The sequence below is a fragment of the Diprion similis genome, chromosome 7 (assembly GCF_021155765.1).
Source record: "Diprion similis isolate iyDipSimi1 chromosome 7, iyDipSimi1.1, whole genome shotgun sequence".
Taxonomy (NCBI): domain Eukaryota; kingdom Metazoa; phylum Arthropoda; class Insecta; order Hymenoptera; family Diprionidae; genus Diprion; species Diprion similis.
In genome coordinates this window covers 1556204-1576329 of record NC_060111.1, presented here as the reverse complement: position 1 = coordinate 1576329, position 20126 = coordinate 1556204, and the positions used below count along the sequence as shown (strand labels likewise).

Here is a 20126-nt window from a genome sequence, read left to right as displayed (position 1 = left end):
TTGTTTTTTTTTTGCTTCAAGTTTTTAAAAACTTTGTTTCTTGCGAAGCAATGTTTCGTTTTTTGTCTTTGATATTATTACAGTACAGTCTGGAATAATTTCTTCCAATCGAATCGATTGTTATTAATTTTCTTCAATCATTTATTTTATCATTGGATCTGTTTGGATAATACATGGATCAATGGATTAATGGATTAATACATTTTGACTTCGGTGTCCCGTTTTTTTTTTTACTATAACACAGTCCTGTAAATTTTTTTTTTCTTCAGAAACAGCTAAACGAATAAGTCAGTGCATTTGATGACGTATTTTGTCAAAACGAAAAAAAAAAAAAAAAAAAAAAAAAAACACTGAAAAACTGAGGTTGGGATGGAAGTTTCGAATTTTTAAAACTTTGAAAGCATCTAATTCCGAATATTTTGCGATGTATCTTGAAAATTTAATTTCTTCACTTCAATTTTCGTCAGCAAAAAATTAGGAATTGCGTGTTTTCGGAGCTTTTGAAATCCGGAAAAAATTTCCAGATCCGTATGACTAGTCGAATTTCTACACTGCGGGGGGGGGGGGGGGGGGGGGGGGGGGGGGTGAAACAATTAAGAATTCGCATCGGGCGTCGCGCGTTTATCCCGATTCCGCGTCATAGCTGCAGGACGACCTCTGCTAAATAAGATATACGAGAGGAACGCCGTCGCCGTCCGGGGGCTAGAATTTGGCGCCGCAGGACATCCAGGAGCCGGTTTAATCCTGGGATGGGGCGTCGTTTTCTGGCCTCGGGCCAAGATCAGCTCGGCTACTGACACCAAGGAAATTCATCCTCATTCCGGGGGCGGTTTCACGGGGTGAAAACTTTCGCGACGTACGGACGCGAGCATAATCGACGAAACGGGAATCAATGCGCGATCCTGGGGAGGAAATTAGGCCTTGGGGGAAGTTTTTTTCGCCGATTAAGCACAAGTTCCTTGTGCGAAAATATCCGCATAATTTTATTCGTCTTATCGCGAAATTATTATAGTTTTTTTTTTTTTTTTTTTTTTTATATCGTCTTAAACTTGTTAAAAATTTGGTAGATTCGTTGGATTTATTCTCTCTTCGGAAAACCCTTCTCTACAAAGTTTCTAAAACGGGTTTTCTCTCATTTTCATATTCAATTCAATATCGCGAAAATTGTTGATCGTAACGCGATATAAACCGTGAAATACAGATTTTAATAAAAGTGTTTCAGTGAATTTTCATAAAACAAAAATCAAAAATAAAAAACAACAAATTAGAGTTTTAATAATTTTGAAGCGATTCGAAACGAACCGACGACGTTTTTTCTTTTTCTTTTTTCATAGCTTAAAATTAATAAAAAGTATCGCTTCTGGCTAACCAGACTTCTTAATTAATTGTGACATTGCTTTTTTCTCTCTTTTGGTAAGTCTAACTTTTCATTCGGCCCTTTTGTGGCAGTTTTTTTTTTACCCTCGACATAAACTATCCGTAGACCTAATAATAGCCCTGAAACTTGGTCTTTCGTTCCGTCGTATAAATCAACCCCTTTGAATATTCCGCCTGTTTCAGGTTATAACGAATATTTTATACGTCTTACAGAAGTGGCTACAGGACAGCTTCTTACCGAGCGACGAGCTGAAAATGCAAGGTGAAAACGGCGTCGAGAGTAAGGCCTACACGTTTATAAAGGTAAGGATGCACACTAGGGTGGCGCTAAAAAAACGACTATTTTTTTTTTCTTGAGTCTCGTGTGACCAAATGTTAGTTTTCGATGTTTTAAGAGCCCACTTCAAAGAACAGTTAAAAAAAAAAAATTTTACAGGTCACTCCACATTTTTTAAAACGTCAGAAATCGTCAAAAATCGATTTTTTTAAAATCTCTTTTCTCGTTACGGTATAATTTTATAGACAAAAAAAAATAAGTTTCTGAAAGTTTCAGTTCAAAATTTGAATTTTGAAAGGTCGCTCATAATTTTTTTTCAATTTTTTGGTGCATTTCTTTAGATCTTTTCGAGCGACCTTTTAATATTCGTATTAAAATTTCATACATTTTTTTTCTTCTATTTAGTAAGAAAGAATCGATAACAATACACCACGACATGAATCAAAAATCAAACACAATACTGAAAATATAATTTTTTTAATTTAATTTTTTGACGATTTTTGACATTTTTAAACAATTGGAGTGAACTCTTAAAAAAAAATTTTTCCAGCTGTTCTTTGGAGTGGGCTCTTAAAACATCAAAAACTAACATTTTGTCACACGAGACTCAAAAGAAAAAAATTGTTGGTGTTTTTGCGCCACCCTAATGCACACTTATCTATACAAATGAATATTTCTATAAATTAGAAGAATGTATAACTTTCATAGTAAATCATATTTGCCATTTTTTTTATTCTACTCTTCGGTTTCTTCTTCTTCTTCTTTTTTGTACTTTACTACACGCGAGTTTGGATTTGTCGTAGATTTTTACGATTTCGGTATCAGACTCTTCTCTAGACTGGGCCTTTGGCCAAACCTCCACCTCTAGCCTTCAACCTTTTTCCATAGAAATCTCTACCACATATTAAGCTATAAATCCAGGACCCTACACGTTGCTGGCAATAAATAATATCCTTTCTAGTTTTTATACCGACACATAACTAACGATGTATGTATATATGTATATTAGGGTGGGTCAAAAAAGAGACTATTTTTTTTTTTTTCGTTAGTCACCGTGAAATTATCGTTCAAGATGACGGAAAAACTAAAATTCTGTCAATGTTTCAACTCTTAATATTAATATTAACAGGAGCCTGTCAGCGATTTTCCATTTCCCGTTTAAATAACACAGGAAATTTTTTTTTTTCCTTTTTCAATCATTATTTCATAGCGGAAATGAAAAAAATTGTAAAATTTGACACAATTAATTTTTAACCTTAAATAACTTTTGAACCAGTAGATTTACGAAAAAAAGGGAAAAGACCTTTTTTCATTTTTATACATATATATATATATATAAACAGGTGAATTTAAGTTTAGTTTCCTTTTTGATTCTCGTTGGAATCCAGGCTGCAAGACGAGATGCAAGCTCGACACGCGATCAAACGAACCCGCGTTTCCCTCAACCGTATTCCACACACGCTCCAATCTAGCTCTTCATAATTGCTCACTTTTTGCGGTTCTCTTCTTTTCCTTCTCCCTTATTTCCCTTTGCTTCGCTGCTGCCTGCATGCTTGTTCTTTGAACCCTCAGAGGTGATTATTTTCTCCCAAGTAACGATCTTCGTACCGATTAGAGAATAAAATTTCACCCTCGTAACCCCGTGAAATAAAAAATTTACGGTGTAATTAATATATTTTTTTCTCCGCGTTACTTAAAACGAAAAAAAAAAAAAAAACAAAGAAAAAGCAAAAAATGAAAAATTAAATCATCAAGCAGAGGTTTTAGTTTTTTTGTTTTTGTTATTACATACTTGTCGATTAAAACTTTTTCACACCACCTTTTTTCATTAACTGTCAGTCGTTTTTAAAATCGAACGAAGATCCTTAGAAGCCGATCGAGTTCGTTTCGAAGTCGGATGTATGCTTCTCCATAAAATACAGCATATTTTCCGATCGGGTAATGGAACGGTGTCCTAGATATTTGAACGACTCGATATGTTTCCATTAAAGCTCACGAGGTGTTTATATATCTATGTAGTTATACGGGAGAAGGATATTCAGAAACGACTATCGTCACGGATTCCGAATCGCTATACATATATGTATACATATAACAAGTATATATATATATATATATATACATATATATTATATAGATATACGTACGCATTCTATCGGAATTTATATAAACGAACATCAATCAAGCAGAGATCAAGTTCCTTGTGATATAAAAAATCGTCCTGGTCCCCTAGCCTTTTCCGCGGATGTATGTATAAGAAAGAAACGACGTTTCATATATTTTATGCCGGAAGATAGTACCTATACGTTATACGTGTGATACACTGTTAAAAAAAAAAAATTTTGGTCTACTTTATTTTTGAATTATTTTTTTACATTTTTGTGAGTATATACGATACAAGTTATTGTGATTTTTTATCTAAAAATTAGTCCCGTCGTTTTCGAGATATCCTAAACATCGACTCGGAAACATAGTTTCGAGATAATCGAGCTCAAAGTTCGACGAATCGGCGACAACTTTGATTGTGATTCACATCGTGCAATTTACATACAATATTATTCATACTTTAAACTTTCGGAAACGAGAGAAAAAAAAAAAAAAAAAGAAAAATCAATTTTTTGAATATTATACTCGGATGTGGACCCTTAATACATTGAAAAAACCGTTAATTTAACCCAAAAATTTTAATTAATCTGCTGCGACATTTTTTTTTTTTCTAACTTTGTAGGTGTAACAGAGCGAGTTTTTGAATTCGAGTGTGAATCCGAGGAAGAAAGCCACGAGCCGTATGTCTACGTACAAATCGGCTTTCTTCCACAAGTTTCCTTTCTTCTTTATTTTTCTCTCTTCAGCTCGTATTCCGCGTACAACTATTCTCTATACCTACGCCAATCTCGTTGAAATTTCAAGAGTAAGTAGGTACATGCATTGAACTCGGCGACCCATTGCAGACGTATTGCTTTACTTACCATACATTCCCTCAGGAAAAATCCTTTTCCATGTATACTTTCACGATCTATATCGTGGCAATTTTGTAACCGATTTATTCCAACCAAAATTTACTGAAAAATCGATTGCTGATATTTATTTTGGACAATTATTTTCACGGTAGAAAAAAACAAAAAAAAAAAAAAAAAAAAAAAAACAACTCAGTTTGTGAAACATGTCCAAAACATCTCAAAATCGTTCAAAAAGTCTTTTTTTATTCAAATAAAGGAATTTTGAGTTATTGTTTTCATTTTAAAGGGAATGGGTTCAGGGCCACGTTGATAGCCATGCATATACTATGCATACATATATATATACTTACACGTGAATCGCTACGTCGGTAAAGTAATTAACGTCTTCGTACAGGGCCAATCAAGCCTCGAAATTAGCCCGCAGAACCTTACGCAGAAATTGCTACCGGGGTAGTATAAATTGATTACCAGGAAGTAGACATCTATGCTATACACGTACCATATATTAATATAGTACGTATGTAGATCGCGCACCCTCGAAAATTTCCAAAATCGACGAGAAAAAGCAATATTTCGAGATAAAAAATGACGACGGTGTTCGATTTTAGTAATTTTTTATACGATTGTTCTCACTTTGAAAAGCAATAATTTTTTTTTTTTTTTATAGATGTTTTCGACACGGTTTGAATTCTCTACAATTTTTCAAAAACCATATTATTGATCGACACGATTTAAAAATCTGAAAAATCATGTCTAAGATTTAAAAATTTTCAAACTTAGAGCCAGAGTGAAGAGATTTTTCCTTCGTATTGTTTTCAAACTTATTTTGTTTAACGCATCATGTAGTTTAGGTATAAAAACTTGAAAATAAATGCAGGCTCAAAGTGAATCGGAGAATAGGAAGGGGGAGGGGTGGGGGGTGGGGGTGGGGAGGAAAATTTGAGAAGAGAATAAAACGTATCGATTTACCGTCGCGACGGAGGCGTCAACAAATAACTTTGATATTTGTATTTGTGTAAATATTGTCGAAGCCCTTGATACATAATTAATTAGCGGTATTACGTCGGTTGCAGGGTGGTGAAAATATTTGATTCGGGATGAGCTTTCCCCTCTTTCTCTTCATCCCCTCGGCCTACCTCCCTTTTTGTGGCAATGGCTATCGCATTAAGCGAATATTTTGAATTTTCGATCAGCTCTAACGGTCGTGCCGCCGAGCAAATAAGTCAATTGTTTAACATGCAAATTGAGTCACCGCAAGTAGAGCGTTCGCTCGTTCAACTGAGGGGGATGATTTTAGCGAGCGTATATTTCCGGGGAGTAATAAAAATCCAATGCAATTTAATCCGATTGCTGAAATTACCGGAAATACTGCCAACCATAACGTCCATGATGCTTTGCCTTCTTTCTTCTCTCATACTGCAATGATCTTCGCAGCTTAGAGTCGAGGAACAGAGGCTACTTCAGATGGAGAAGATACTTCACGGATTTTTACCAAAAAACATGGGAGCCAAGGAAAGGGAGAATGAAACGAACCAAATTCTTCTGTTTTGTTCCATGCTGAACAAGGTAGGTAACGAAACCTTTCTTACCGACGGAGTGGGGCTACTCGTTCCACTTCCTTTTCCTTTTCCTCTTTTTCTCTCGCCTCTCGAGCCCGAAACGCCCCTTTTTAAAAACATATAATAACTCGGCGTTATTTCTTTTCAGATTTATCCGCGACACAAGGACCTCTACAACTGGATGGACCAGAGGGGATTCCTGGCGTTAAATCTAACCTCATTGCAGGAGAATTTTGGTTATGTAAGTCGTTCAAGATTCGATTTGCAAAAAGTGTCCCGCTTTTATATCGCCATAAAATGAATTCTCCTGCGGGATTTCAGAATATCTAACAATTTCTAGAAGGCACGGTTTATTCCCCTTTTTCTTATTCCTTCAGTTTTATTTTATTCCGTATGGGTTGTTCCGGCCGATGACGGATAGCTGCGGATGTTGCAATAATGGAACGAAAATGCAGGACGTGAAGGAAAGCGCGAATAAGAGCAAAACAAACAGCGGAACTTCCTCTCTTTCTTTCCTTTCTTTCCTTCTTCGTTTCTTCCCTCGGCGAATGAACCGAGTTGAAAAAACATCCCCAACTTTGGTTGACGGTCGGTGGGCGTCTCTATATCCGTAATCTCGTCCTGCAGGTACCTCGTACATCTCGAATGATATATAAGAAAAATAGACGGGTGAACGTGAAACTTCCCCAAAGTTTCCCTTCTTATATATTTCGTTCTTTCTTTCACCCCTCGTGGTTTTCCACCGTTATAACGATTCCGCGGGGTTTCAAACCCTCAACGCGATTCCGATGTATCAACCTTTTTGTATCAACCACTCAACTCCGTTTCAAAGAATTTTTATATTTCATCCCCTTTATTCGTCACTTCTTTCAATTTTCAAGTAATAATTCATCGATTCTAACTTACTGTGTGGGAATAAAAATGATGGAAGATTGGAACGAAAAAATATCAATTTACAAATTTTTTACAAAAACTTTATCAAAAAGAAACGTCAGGCCTGAGTTTCGTGACTCTTTTTGAATTCTGATCGTATGTGACAGCGATGATCGCTAACCTTGAAACAATCGACGTATCGACTGATCGATTCCAAAAAAATAATCTAACGGAAAAGTTTTTTGATAATTTCTAGTTTTCAATTTCATGTGAAAATATTCATTCATCATTCACTAATTATATCAAATAGGCACTTAGTGAGTAAGACAACGATAAAAATCAATACTTTAATCGCAAAAATTGATAAAGCAAAAACCGATCACTTTTGGCCATTTTAACTTCCACGCAAGTTACTACAGTTCAGGGTGAGAAACTGGCTGCCACAAAACTCAGTCGATGTTCCTTTGGTTAGATAAGGTGGGGGACGCTGTTCGGTGAAGTACTAGGCGCTGATCGCAATCACGATCAAGAACTTCTCGGAGGCGAGGACCAGGTGATTTACGTCTACGTCACAGCGCCTCACTACTTCCGGAGTCTTGGAAAATTGCTGAACCGTTTTTCTCGCAGGTGAGTTTGTCGAGGTAATAATATTACATCTTTTCCTTGCTTATTAAAATAAACTTCTATCTAGTAATTACAACAATTCATCCCCCTAGCTTGTTGCGAAGCTCTGACACCTGCAAAACGATACTCGATTATTACAAACAACATCCGGGGAAAAATTCATCTCGTGCAATTTGCGGAAAGGGGATATCGTCATCGTCTTCGCGTGTATCTATACGCACCAGCATCCGGCTATTGTTTCATCCTAATTGGCTCCATGTTTCATCCTGTCTTTGTTTACGTCAAAAAACATCCTCAAATCCCCCCTCCCCCAACTTTTCCACGACAAGAACGGAGCTGTAATTTATTATTTTAACCACCACCGTGTTTGTAATACAAAAATTTTATCCGCGGATGGATTCAATCTTCAAGACAGATCTTATTTTCTTTTAGACACTTTTTGCCGCTTCCGTATCGTCGTTATTTATTTATTTTCTCTTGCTACGTTTCCGTGAACATTTTTTTAATTTCTCGGTTTTTTTTTAGTTTCTCTCTTTTTTCCAACCCCTGACGACCGTTCGCGAGAATCCCACTTCCTAGTACCAAGAGAGGAGACTCCATTAACGGAAGCAAAATATCTAGTCCTTGGTATTTTCTTTCCGAGTTTTTCCTCGAGCTTCTTATCGCCGCTGTTATACCAATACCAACAAAAGCTCTCGTTCTCCCCTCTCGTCATTCACCTCGAAAATCTTCCTCCACATGTTCTGGTTAAGGTTACGCAACGGCTTTTGACGTACCCTTACCAAAGTGGAGGAAACCTGTGATCGTGTCTCGTGTTCTCTATGAGCGGGCGAATTTTCCGCGCGTCAAGCTTTGCGAAAAGCCGCGGGGCGCAACCAGCCCTCTCCAACCCCTCCATGGAAGTTGGGCTTTTGCTTTGGTCTGTGGCATCTGGGTTCTCTTGAAATTTTCAAGACGCTGCTTGAACCCGGTGCCAAAGAATTTGAGGTCATTTGTTGAGGCTTTTGGGAAATTTTCACCCCAGCTTCGATTCCGGCGAGCTTTTTTTGCATCGTCCTTAATTCCTTTCTCGATTTTGTGACACCTTGATCACTCTCGTGGCCGAAGCTTTTTACTTGTTTATCCAACGCCAGGAGCAGTCGTTTGGTGGTTTTCTGTGTTCTTCTTTTTCCATCCCTCATGTTTTCATCCCTGCAGGGTGGACGACCCTCGAAGATCGATGGAACAGTTATTATAATTATCTCGCGGTCTGTGCAGCCCGAGAAAAGCCCGAATGATGTATTAATTAATATAACGCCCAACGCTGCACGCGGAGTTGATTTCGTGGCTGAGCTAAGCCTTCCTCCTTTCCCTCAGATTTGCACCAAGCACAGCAGGGGAGAGAGATTAATTATGAAATTGGTCGCGTTGGTTAAATCCTGGATCTCTACTGTCCAAAGAACTTGAAATAAAGGTCTACAACTTTCGGAAAGGAATTATACAGCGGGACGAAAATTCCGATGCTGGAATTCAAGGCTATCACAGATCTTTGAATAAAGCGATGATGACGGGATTATCAATTGTCGAGGCAGGGTTGAAATTCCGAATTTGAAAAGTTTCGAGATCGCTAAATTCCGATTTTTTTTTTTTTTTTTTTTTTTCTAATTTGGTGAAATGGAAGCAAGGAAATCAAACTTTGAAGAAACATCAAATTTCCGAAAGTGAAAAAAAGTAAAAAATCAGAAACATCGAAATTTCGAGTGACCGAAGATTTTCTTCGGGTAATTAATATATATAAAAAAAAAAAAAGGAAAATTCAATTCAACAAAAAGTAAAGGACCACCGACTCCTTTTTCCTTCAGGATCATCCACAACGGCCTGCTGCTTCTCTACGCCCGAGACACGCTTCACGACGTGGTTAACGTCAGCGCTAGCAAGAACTGGAACGCTTCATGCAGCAAGTTGTCAACAGCGGTGTTCAGCTCGGCAGTAGGAGCGCTTTACGTTCAGCAATACAGCCAGCAGCAGCTAAACTCAGTAGCCGACAAGGTAAGTAAGCTGCTCGGACGATTCGCTCTTCCGTCACCTCGACGTATTTTCCTCGAGACGCAGACGTGGTGAAAGAATTTTTCCCCAGATGATTTATTGTCACGGTGGAAAATTTATTTCACAGTATTCTTCAGTTTCTCCCTCCCCACCTTTTCTTTTCTTTTCTTTCCTTTTCGTGTATTATTATTATATTTTTTTTTTCTCTCTTGAAATATAGAGAGGGTGTGTAGATTTGACGGTTCAAAGCCCTCGTGATGGATCTCTTTTTTCCACCTTGTCCTCTGTGCCTTTTGGACGAAGGACACGTGCGTTGGTGTATCCTTTCCGGTTATTTAAGACCCCGGATTATCGGATAAATTTTGTCCTGAAATTTGTCTTTTTTTTTTTTCTCTATATTGTTTATTTTTTTTTCCTTTTCTTTTCCTCGTTGGAAGAGGCGGAGGAAAATTTTTATCCTCTTGCCGTATTTTCATCTTTATATACACTACTTCAGCGCTTATGGCTGTTCAACGACGGTGTTCTGCTGGCTATGCAAGCTCTTGGTAACGTCAGCAATGCATTAATTACCCAGGCAGTTACCGCTGCTGCAGATACCACGCGGTAGAGACATCGCGCTAGTCGAATTCTGGCACGATGTGCGAAACTGAAAAGCTGCGGACGTGTTGAACTGATTTAGAGTGCAAAGCGTTTCTCTTGGCATGGAATTGCAGGTTGATGGAGAAACGAGGACTCGCTGCATCCTGGATTTTTTTTTTTTTTTTTTTTTTTGGCAACTCTTCGAGGCTTGTTTCTTCCTCCTTTTTTTTCACGTGACTTTCGAGTTCTTAATATACTTTATACTCTTTCAGGTGACGCGTCTATTTGATCGCATAAAGAGCACCCTTGCTGAACGGATGCTGGTCATGTCCTGGCTTGACGAGGAGACGCGAACTCAGGCGCTCCTTAAGCTCCGTGCTTTGGAAGGGAAGTTTCACGTTTGGCCAGGCTTTCAGAACAACACGAGAATCGCTATGGAAATGACGGAGGTAACGATAGAGGAGGATGTCAACTTTCTCTTATCCAATATTCCTGATCCATACGTGCATCCTAGGGTGATCCTTGTTTACGGTGTTGACGAATTTTTCCACCACCAACCCCCAAATCAACTTCAAATAATTCAGAAGCAGTTCTATAAATTTTTCAGATTCTTATCTCAACTCTTAAATAGTCTGCTTTGTGATCCAAGAAAAAATTGGATAACACCATAAACAAGGACCACCCTTACCCTTATCCTCATGTCAGACGCTTCGCTGACGTACTTACCTATGAACGGAAGTAAACAACTTGTGACTCATGGATCGAATCTTATCGATTTCAGGTTGTCGTCGACCCTCACGACTTCTTCTCAAACGTTGTGAAACGATTTAAGCAGATCAGAGCCGTCAAGGGAGACGCGCTTCGTGGCAACATCACGTCTAAGTGAGTAGAGTAAACGCTTCACTCGCGATTCAACAATTCAACCCTTTCTCTCAACTTTTCGTTCGCTTCTTTTTCATGTACTCCTCCAAGATGGCCTCATCCATTCGTCGTCAATGCCTACTACGATTCGACTGTGAACGCGATCGGTAAGCAGTATCATAACGCTTAAGGTGCTTATAAAGACCCGTTGTACACCTCGAAAACGCGGGGATGCAAAACTCCTATACCGCTCAAGCGATCAGAGTGAAACTTGGGTAGTTAATGCCTTGTTTTGGCAAAAAGTGGAGCGTCTTTCTACTTTTTCAAAACTTGGAAAAAAAATTTACAGATTAGTTACCAACCGCAGAAAGTGGCCAAATTTTCACAGTTGCACTGAATGGATCGAACTATCCGGTATGATCCCACTCGGCGGTGATGAAACACACATTTTGAGCCCAGTCCCATGAGATTTGATGGTGAAATGACGAAATGGCAGCTGATCTGGTTTTCGATTACGAAGAACACCGGAATCTCATTTTGGCGACATTTGCTACCGACCTTTCACACATGCCGGTAATTTTTTACCGACATTACACGCATACATTACCGGGATGCGCGTGATGTCGGTAACAAATGTCGCCAAAATGAGATTTCCGTGTACTTCGTAATCGAAAACCAGATCAGCTGCCATTTCGCCATTTCATCATCAAATCTCATGGGATTGAGCCCAAAATGTGTGTTTCATCACCACCGAGTGGCATCATACCGAATAGTTCGATCCATTCAGTGCAACTGTGAAAATTTGGCCAATTTCTGTGGATGGTAACCAATCTGTAAAATTTTTTTCCAAATTTTGAAAAAGTAGAAAGACGCTCCACTTTCTGCCAAAATAACGCATCAATTGCCCAAGTTTCACTCTGATCACTTGAGCGGTATATGAGTTTTGCTTCCCCGCGTTTTCGAGGTGTACAACGCTTCTTTATAAGCATCTTAACACATTGAGACTATCCTTGGATTTCCAAAGTTCGAATCTATAAGCTGTAAAAGCTGCATTTCTGTAGTTGAAAAATTAGGAGGTTTACTTGAAAGGAAAACAGGTGACTACATCAAACATGCGAACTTTTGATTGGTAGCCACCATTATCGTTATGGTGCGATATGTCCGATTGAACCAATCTGTCCTTGCATCCTGATGATCAATTTCACACCCTGATAATGCGACTTCAAATTACAGTCATACCAACGGCGATGTTGACCGCTTGGCCATGGGACGTTGGTCCGAGTTACATGGCCCACGCGACGCTGGGCGTCGTCATTGGCCACGAGGTCTTGCACGCCTTCGACGTTCATCATCGCGGTCACCAACCCGAAGAGTGGCTTTGGCTGACAACGGAGTCGCGACGTCGTTTGGAGGCGCGGATAGAATGCGTCGCCAAACTTTACGCCAGAAGTTTTTGGAAGAAAGTTCAATTTCTCGGGAACAGCGTCGACGTCCAGGTGAGTGGAGGGAGAAGCCGCGGTCCCAGGACGGCGTTCAGCTGATGATTACTCGATCTGCGATTTCAGTTCGACTGGAACGTCACCCGGAATGAAAACATGGCCGACATTGGTGCCTTGCAAATATCATACCAGGCCTGGCAGACCCTGACGAACGGCAAGGACCGAACCCTTCCTGGTCTCCAGGCCCTCAGACCAAGCCAATTGTTCTTCATAGCCGCGGCACAGGTCAGCCATCAAGTTTTTCCTCGTTTCTCACGAGAAAAGTAGGTACCCGAGGTGCTCTGTAACTCCCCAAATTTTTTCATTCTAAGAAATATTGTAGGACATCGAAAAACATTAGACACGTTTTTTTTTTCACCTGCCATTTCAGAAGTTTAACAAGTAAAAATCAGCCCTGATGTTTACCCCTCTAAAATCAATTTTACTAGGATTTTTGGGTAGTGATGTCAAATTTTTTGACATTTGTAGTTTTTTTATTAATTATCACTGTCGAATGAAGTGATTTAAATGCGAGACTGAAGTTTGTTTAATTTTTATTTACAATAAATGTTACAAAAACAAACTTTATCTACCAAAACTATTATTTAATCTATTATCTAGCTATAAGAAATCAAATTTTGACACCTAGAACCCAGACTCGAAATTCATGTCGACCGGTGATAATATGCTCAGTGTTTTTACCCTCAGGGGTCGCATCCCTTATTGTTTGGGGTGGAAAATTAGGGGTAGTTTCGACCCTTCCAGCGGCTCAATTGGCACGTAAAAAATTCTTGCCCAACGTATTTTGATGTTTACTAGTATAAATCACTTTGAATGAAGAAAATCCGTGAGTTACACCTCGAGTACTTGACTTGTCAGTGACTGTGATTAATCGTGAACGCCAAATTTTCAGCCGTACTGCTCAAACGTCACAGCCGAGGATTACATAATGTCCGTTGAATTGGACGACCACACGCCTCATCCTGAGAGGTGATTATAAAATCCCTAATTGGACCGGCTTCTGCTGCCACTTTTTCTTATCCTTTTTTCTTCCTGCTAACAATTTGCAGAGTAAACGGCATTGTGATGAACTCTCAGGCGTTCGCCGAGGCATTTCGATGTCCTGCAGGATCTAAAATGAATCCTCAACGAAAATGCAGCACCTGGTGACCTCCGGAGTTGGATGGCTACATACACACTAAGTCTTGTGGGTATTTCAAATACCTTCGAGACAAGAAGACGGGATGAAGCCAAACGAAATAAAAGTGTCGTAGAAGAAAGAAAGAGAGAGTGCGAGAGAGAGAGAGAGAGAGAGAGAGCCAGCCACACGTTACAGATTTTGAAGAAAGAAATTGTCACGCATTGAGAAAAGAAGAGAAATTATTGGTAAAAAGAGGATAAAATAAATGAATACATTATACGTGTGACCAATTGTATAAAAAAAAAAAAATCATCGATACGTTTATAATGGAAATAATGGTATTTTTTTTTTTTTTTTTTTTCGTTTTTCTAATCACGATCAATTTATTCTGTTTCAGAAATATCGAGGAGATGCGATGAAAATTTTTTCTTACCCCCCCCCCCCCCCCCCCCCCACCACCTTACTCCTCGTCCTCTCTTATTTTTTTCTCATCGCCTCGGATAATTTGGTGGTATAATTGACGTTAGATGCAGTTTAGAACTCGGAGGCCTCGGCGGCTGACGTAGGTGCAGAAAAGCTTTGGTGAAAATATAGGATATTCTATACTGTGCCGTAGGGTAGAATCACATGGTCGAATTTTCTGGTTTCGAATTTTTATTTATCTTTTTTTATGTTTTTCATGTTCTTCCTTTATTTTTTTATTTTATTTATTTATTTTTTTTCAAAAACGAAAGAAGAGGCGTAGACGACGAATCGCGCTGTGCGTATTATAGTGCACTTCGTGTTCATCGATATATGATACCTACATATATATATATACCTACACGTATTAAGTATTAAAAAACGACGAAAGCAATTTAACGAATGTGATATACGTCTGCAGCAGCGCCATGCTTTGTTAGTGTTTTTCAAAGTTTAACGACACAGACATATAAAAAAACAAAGTTCATGTAAGAGTTTATGACGACGACGACGACGACGACGACGACGACGACGACGACGATAATATTATACATAAATAAATCCATTATAAATTATATTAAATGCCTCTATGGGTAAAAGAATAATACAAAAAAAACGAAACAAAAAAAGAAAAAAATGAAAAAAAATTTACCAAATATGTACATACGATACAAATTGTGTGTATCGTATGATGTATAGTAATGAAAACGTTATACCCGAAATAATTTCTCGTTAAGTTTCAACTTGTGCGTAGTTTTAACGGCCGATTTGTAGATCCCGAAGGGTGTATCTAGGTAAGTATATACGCTGTGGTAATTTATCATAATTAGCGAGTATTGTACAGCTCCGATTAGACGGCTGAAGAATTGAGTAAATGTACTTTTTTTTCTACTTCTTTACTTTTCTTTTCAATTTCACTCCAAGTCCAAAGTTGGAATATATACCTACATATACGAATTATAACGAGGTTGCTTAATTTAATTTGACATCTTCGTTTATCGTCGATCGGTGTGAAGGGTTATCGGTACGCGGAAGATATAGATATATATATATATATAATTTAGAAGAATTTGTTGCATAATAGTTGCCGAAGAAAAGAATTGTATAGAATAAAAGCCTGCGCATATTTTAAATTTTTTACTCCTGTTTGTTTTTTTTTTTTTTCTATTTTCATTCTTATTTGATTATTCGTTAATTCGATTTCGTTGACACGCAAGAATCGCAAACTGTGATATTCTTATGCATACGCAAATTAATTAATCGTTGTTGTACTTATACCTTATAATTATATACAATAGTTATATAAGGATGATATTATATAAAATTGTTGCCTCGTTGGATCCTGGGAGGTGGTAACTAAATTTGGCAACTAACAAAATAGCCAGGAATATTGATTAATTTATTTAATAATTCATTAATTAACACGGTATTATGCAGCAGCTGTTACTCGGTCACCGTATGGATTATATTACACGTTATTACATACTCGAATATAGGCTAACACGAATAAACATTCAATTGTGAAGAAAAATTCTTATATTATTATGTATAAATACCTTTATTATTTAACTATTGAAATAAATGTATCTATATATACATATATTATAATCCCCGATGCGTCTGATTGGATTCAAGATTTTCAGGTGGATCAAAAACGCTAATTCTAATTACAATAATAATTTATTGTGCAAAAAAAATTCGATCCTGATTATAATCGTAATTCTTGGACAGAAAAAAATTCATTACTGACTAAACTTATATTTTATAACGATGAAAAAAGATAATTATTCATGCATTTTCGCGTTTGATGATTCTCACGATCTTTCATGCTATTTATCTTCTAATTCGATGATGGAAAATATTCGGATTTCGCCGAATTATAACGTTTGAAACCGAGTACTTACGTAAGTTGAAAAAAAAAAATCAATTAATATAAATTATAATTCCGACGTTGCGAGCAGGAAGTAAATTAAATTCATCTTTCTCATTTAGCGTGATACAAGGAGTCGACGAGGATCACCAAAACAGTTGACTCGGTACCGTCGACGATTTTTCGTTGTCACGTCATTCAACGAGAATTCTTAATACACCAATTATACCTAAACATATACAATAATAACATAAGTTTTAAGTAAATCCAATACTCTATTAAAGTATATTATACCTGTGTGTAAGTCCAGGGTAGTTTACCAAAAGGTTTCACATCAAAGCTGTAAAAAAACCGTCTTACCGGGATTTTTTTTTTGGAATCCTTGACCGGTTTGACAGTCGCTACCGATCCGTTACGCCGATCCAACCGTTTGCTTCCGCATGAGTTTATCATACCGTTGCGAATCATCATCGGCCGCAAGTTCCGGAGGCTTAACGAGGCTGAAATGAGTCCTGCGACTGGTCGCGATGTCCTGTCAGATGACCTAATATGTCACAAGGTGACCGGCAGCGAGTCTCCATCCTTTGGATAACCTTTCAGGTCAGTATCCCCTCCCCAAATCTTCCCCTCGTTTGTCGATGACCAAATCAGGATCACCCCTCGCAGTTGGTCTTCGTCTTAATCGGTCCTCACCACAAGGCTATGGCCCACTTCACACCCTACGTTTCGGAGTTTGAATACACCCCCGAGTCTCACCCCTCCAGGAACCCGGACTGCCCCAAAAGGTGGGCTCGCGGTTCCTGGGACGAACGGAGATCGCCCGATGAGGGTTCACCCGTTGGTCAGGAACCCTCGATCGAAATTCGAGCTGTTCTTCTCAGGTGCCCGAACTCGCAGGAGGAAATGTGAGTATGTATTTATTCGGAGGAAACGATACAACCGCGTTTTTAGTCCTGGATACTCTGATCTTTGAGACGACTAATTGATACACCTCAGGGACGATGTTCCCGTCACCGGAACCGCGTACAATATAACGGCTGGTCGCAGCCAGGACATCCTGGAGTTCCACGGCTTCGATAGGGACGAACCGGCCCGTCATTCGGAGGTCCGGAAATGCCGCAGGAAGCTCATCGTCACCATGAAATTCAACAATCTTGGGAAGGTAGGTGACCACGATCTTGGAGCCGTAAGGAACTTTAAGCTTCTCTCAATCTCTGCCTCGTCCAGACGAGAACCCAGGAGGAGTTCGTCGTCGTTGACCACGTCCTGGACCCTGTTACCATGCGGAAGGCCCGGCTGCTGAACCCTTTCGTCTTCAAGGTTCGCCAGGAGCAGGTGCTTCAGCTTTATGGTCTGAAGTTTCAAAGTGTAAGCTTTTCACTTGGATCCAACTACGCGCTCTACCTTGCCGACATACGGTTTGGAGCACGAATCGCTTTTCACCAGCGTTCGATCATCTCGCTCCTACCGTCTGACGACGCGGTGAAAGCTACCTTAAGGGATCTACGTTACTAACGGCTTCTCTTATGCTATATGCTCGCAGGTCGTCAACGCAGAGGCCAGAGAGGAGGTGATTAACAATAAATGGTCAAACTACACAGGATGCGATGATTCTCTTGTTAATCCCACCTGTGGCCAGATGATGTTTGATGGAAAACCCATGCCGTATAGTCAAGTGCGTGTTTTGTACCATTCATCGTAATCTGCACTCTACTAAAATGACCATGTCTTAAATCATATAATGTTGTTACGACTGAAATTCGTCTTTGAAAACCAAGAAAAATGTGTATAAAAATCACGCAATGAATCTCAAAAATCATGTAGTCCACTGTATACGATTTTAGATCTAGTATATTCAATGATTCCTGCTTTTCTAATTCATCACGTGACTTTTATACATATTTTTCCTCAATTTAAAAGACAAATTCTGTAATAAATGAGATATTAATTTTGGCTATAACATCTCACGACTTATCATATGAACATTTTCGTCACTTACCTAACTTGTTCCGCTATTTTTATTAGGGCTTCTGCTGCTCCTGCGACCCGGAGGTAAACGCCGCCCGTCAGCCAGTTCCAAAATCGAGTCATCTCGCCCTGGGTACCTCCCAAAAAATGATCCCAAGTCCGACCGAAAGGCAGACTCTCAGTCGTGAAGACACCGAACTCTCTGCCAGCCTGGTAAAAGTGCCTGATGAGAATTTAAGGAGTGACTTCCGAAACGGACAATCGTTTTCCAAGCGCGAAAGAAGCCTGAAGTCGTCGCAGTTCCAGAATGGACCAGCCGACGAGGTCGATAAACACCATAAGCTTGGATACAACGCGGAAGAAGATCAGGATTTCCGGAAAGACCGATCTTATGTGATCCGGACTTTTGACGGGGACAAGACAAACGGTATTCGGTTTCAAGATGATTATTCGAAGGTGAATGATCCCGTGGAATCCTCCCTTGGGGCGGATCTCGCTGAACGGAAAGCCGAGCGGCAAGAAAATCTCCAGGACGTGCCCGGGGCGAGATTTAAGGCATATGCCCGTGACGGGGTATCGAATGATCGAGAGACCCTTGACGACGATATTATTGAGGAACTGAAGCAGTCTGGGCGTCGGAAGTTCCAGCATTACAGACCCCTGGACTATAAATATCCCGGTCAAGTTCCGAGGCAGCAAAACTCGGACTTTAATTCGGAGCTGATGGAGCTTGAGAAGGAATACGAGAGGCTGAAAGAGTCGCGAATAAAGGTTGATGACGGGATGACCAAGGGGATGAGACGCCATTCGAAATGCAAAGACTTTCGAAAGCTCGCCCGAGGCGATGTCGAAGTAGCCGAAAATGGTTTTCCGGTGTTTTCCCAGATTAGCGAAACGTCGAATGCAAACCTGACGCTGGGTGATGGGGAGAGACCCGATGTCGAAGGTGGCGAAGTGGGCGAAGGAAAGAGGAATCAACTTAGCCAGGAGGAGACCTTACCCGGAGGTGAAATCGTGGGTAAGCTGCAAAGTGCGGTATTAGAACCGGGGAGAAATAATTCACTGGAAAATGGCACGCAATCGGTTTTATCTCAAAATTTATTGCCTGGGCGTGATGATGCGCCAGGAGTGAAATTGCCCCATAAAATTCGTAACCCTTTTGGAAATGATAATGCGACAACGATCAGTGCCCATCCACCATCGACCAACTATAATAACGACACAGGGCTGATTATTCTACGACAAGAACTGGATGATGATAATTTGCATCTACCATCGCAGTCCGAAGACGATACAAGCAGGAAGAAGGATTCCTCCTTTGAATCTTCGATATCGAAAAAGTCACGGAGCTTGAAGACTTCTCAAGAGCGTAAAAACGGCGGGTCCAGTGACTCGAGGAGGACCTCGAGGAATCGGTATGCCGACTGGGTTATAAAGTACGCGAAAATGCACAACAATCATTACATAGATTCCCAGCTTGAAGCACCCTTCAAATCTGACGTCGACGTAAACGTCTATCCAGGGGATTACACACCCGGTTCCAAGATGTTCGGATGGCCGCCGGATACCTTGAGTGACATAGCGAACAAGGCGTTGAAAGAGTTCGAATCAGTTGAAAACGAGGCATCATCACACCGCCAAGGAGTGGCCTTGGATAATCCTGAGGTTAATGGAAACCTCGAGAGCTTGCAGAGTCCCAGTTTTGAGACGATCGTAGCTCATGACGTTGAGCTCGATGGTCGTGTTTTATCGTCGAATGTTGAGGTGCCAAGTGATATTGAGCGATCGAAAATTCTTCTGAGGAAATCAGAAAAACCAGACTGTGTGAAAATAACGACACACTCCGATGATATGGTGAAGGGAAATTACCGGTATCAGGATCAATCTGTGACCGTGATTGCCGACCCTCATTACGCGAGTGAAAAAGAACGTATTTTCCTCGACGAAAGTGCCGTTGCAAAAAAGGAAGAGGAAAGCTTGAAGTCGTTGAAGAATCGGAAAGAACGGGTGAAATCTGAAGTGGGAAATAGTACTTTGGTAATGGAAACAGAGAATGCGGATGAGTCCATGTA

At 39.7% G+C, this 20126-nt stretch overlaps 1 protein-coding gene across 1 annotated transcript in view; it reads left to right on the top strand.

Annotated features, from left to right (window-relative positions):
* The window catches only part of LOC124408240 (neprilysin-1), a 47047-nt gene extending 33222 nt beyond the window's left edge, over nt 1-13825 (top strand). Inside the window, exons 5-16 of the mRNA XM_046885015.1 lie at nt 1591-1680; nt 6049-6180; nt 6322-6414; nt 7519-7673; nt 9512-9698; nt 10547-10723; nt 11056-11156; nt 11247-11302; nt 12369-12631; nt 12701-12859; nt 13527-13603; nt 13684-13825. Of these exons, the coding sequence (XP_046740971.1) occupies nt 1591-1680; nt 6049-6180; nt 6322-6414; nt 7519-7673; nt 9512-9698; nt 10547-10723; nt 11056-11156; nt 11247-11302; nt 12369-12631; nt 12701-12859; nt 13527-13603; nt 13684-13783 (1590 nt within the window). The 3' untranslated portion in view covers nt 13784-13825. The remainder of the gene's footprint in view (nt 1-1590; nt 1681-6048; nt 6181-6321; nt 6415-7518; nt 7674-9511; nt 9699-10546; nt 10724-11055; nt 11157-11246; nt 11303-12368; nt 12632-12700; nt 12860-13526; nt 13604-13683) is intronic.
* Nucleotides 13826-20126: the final 6301 nt, after the last annotated feature.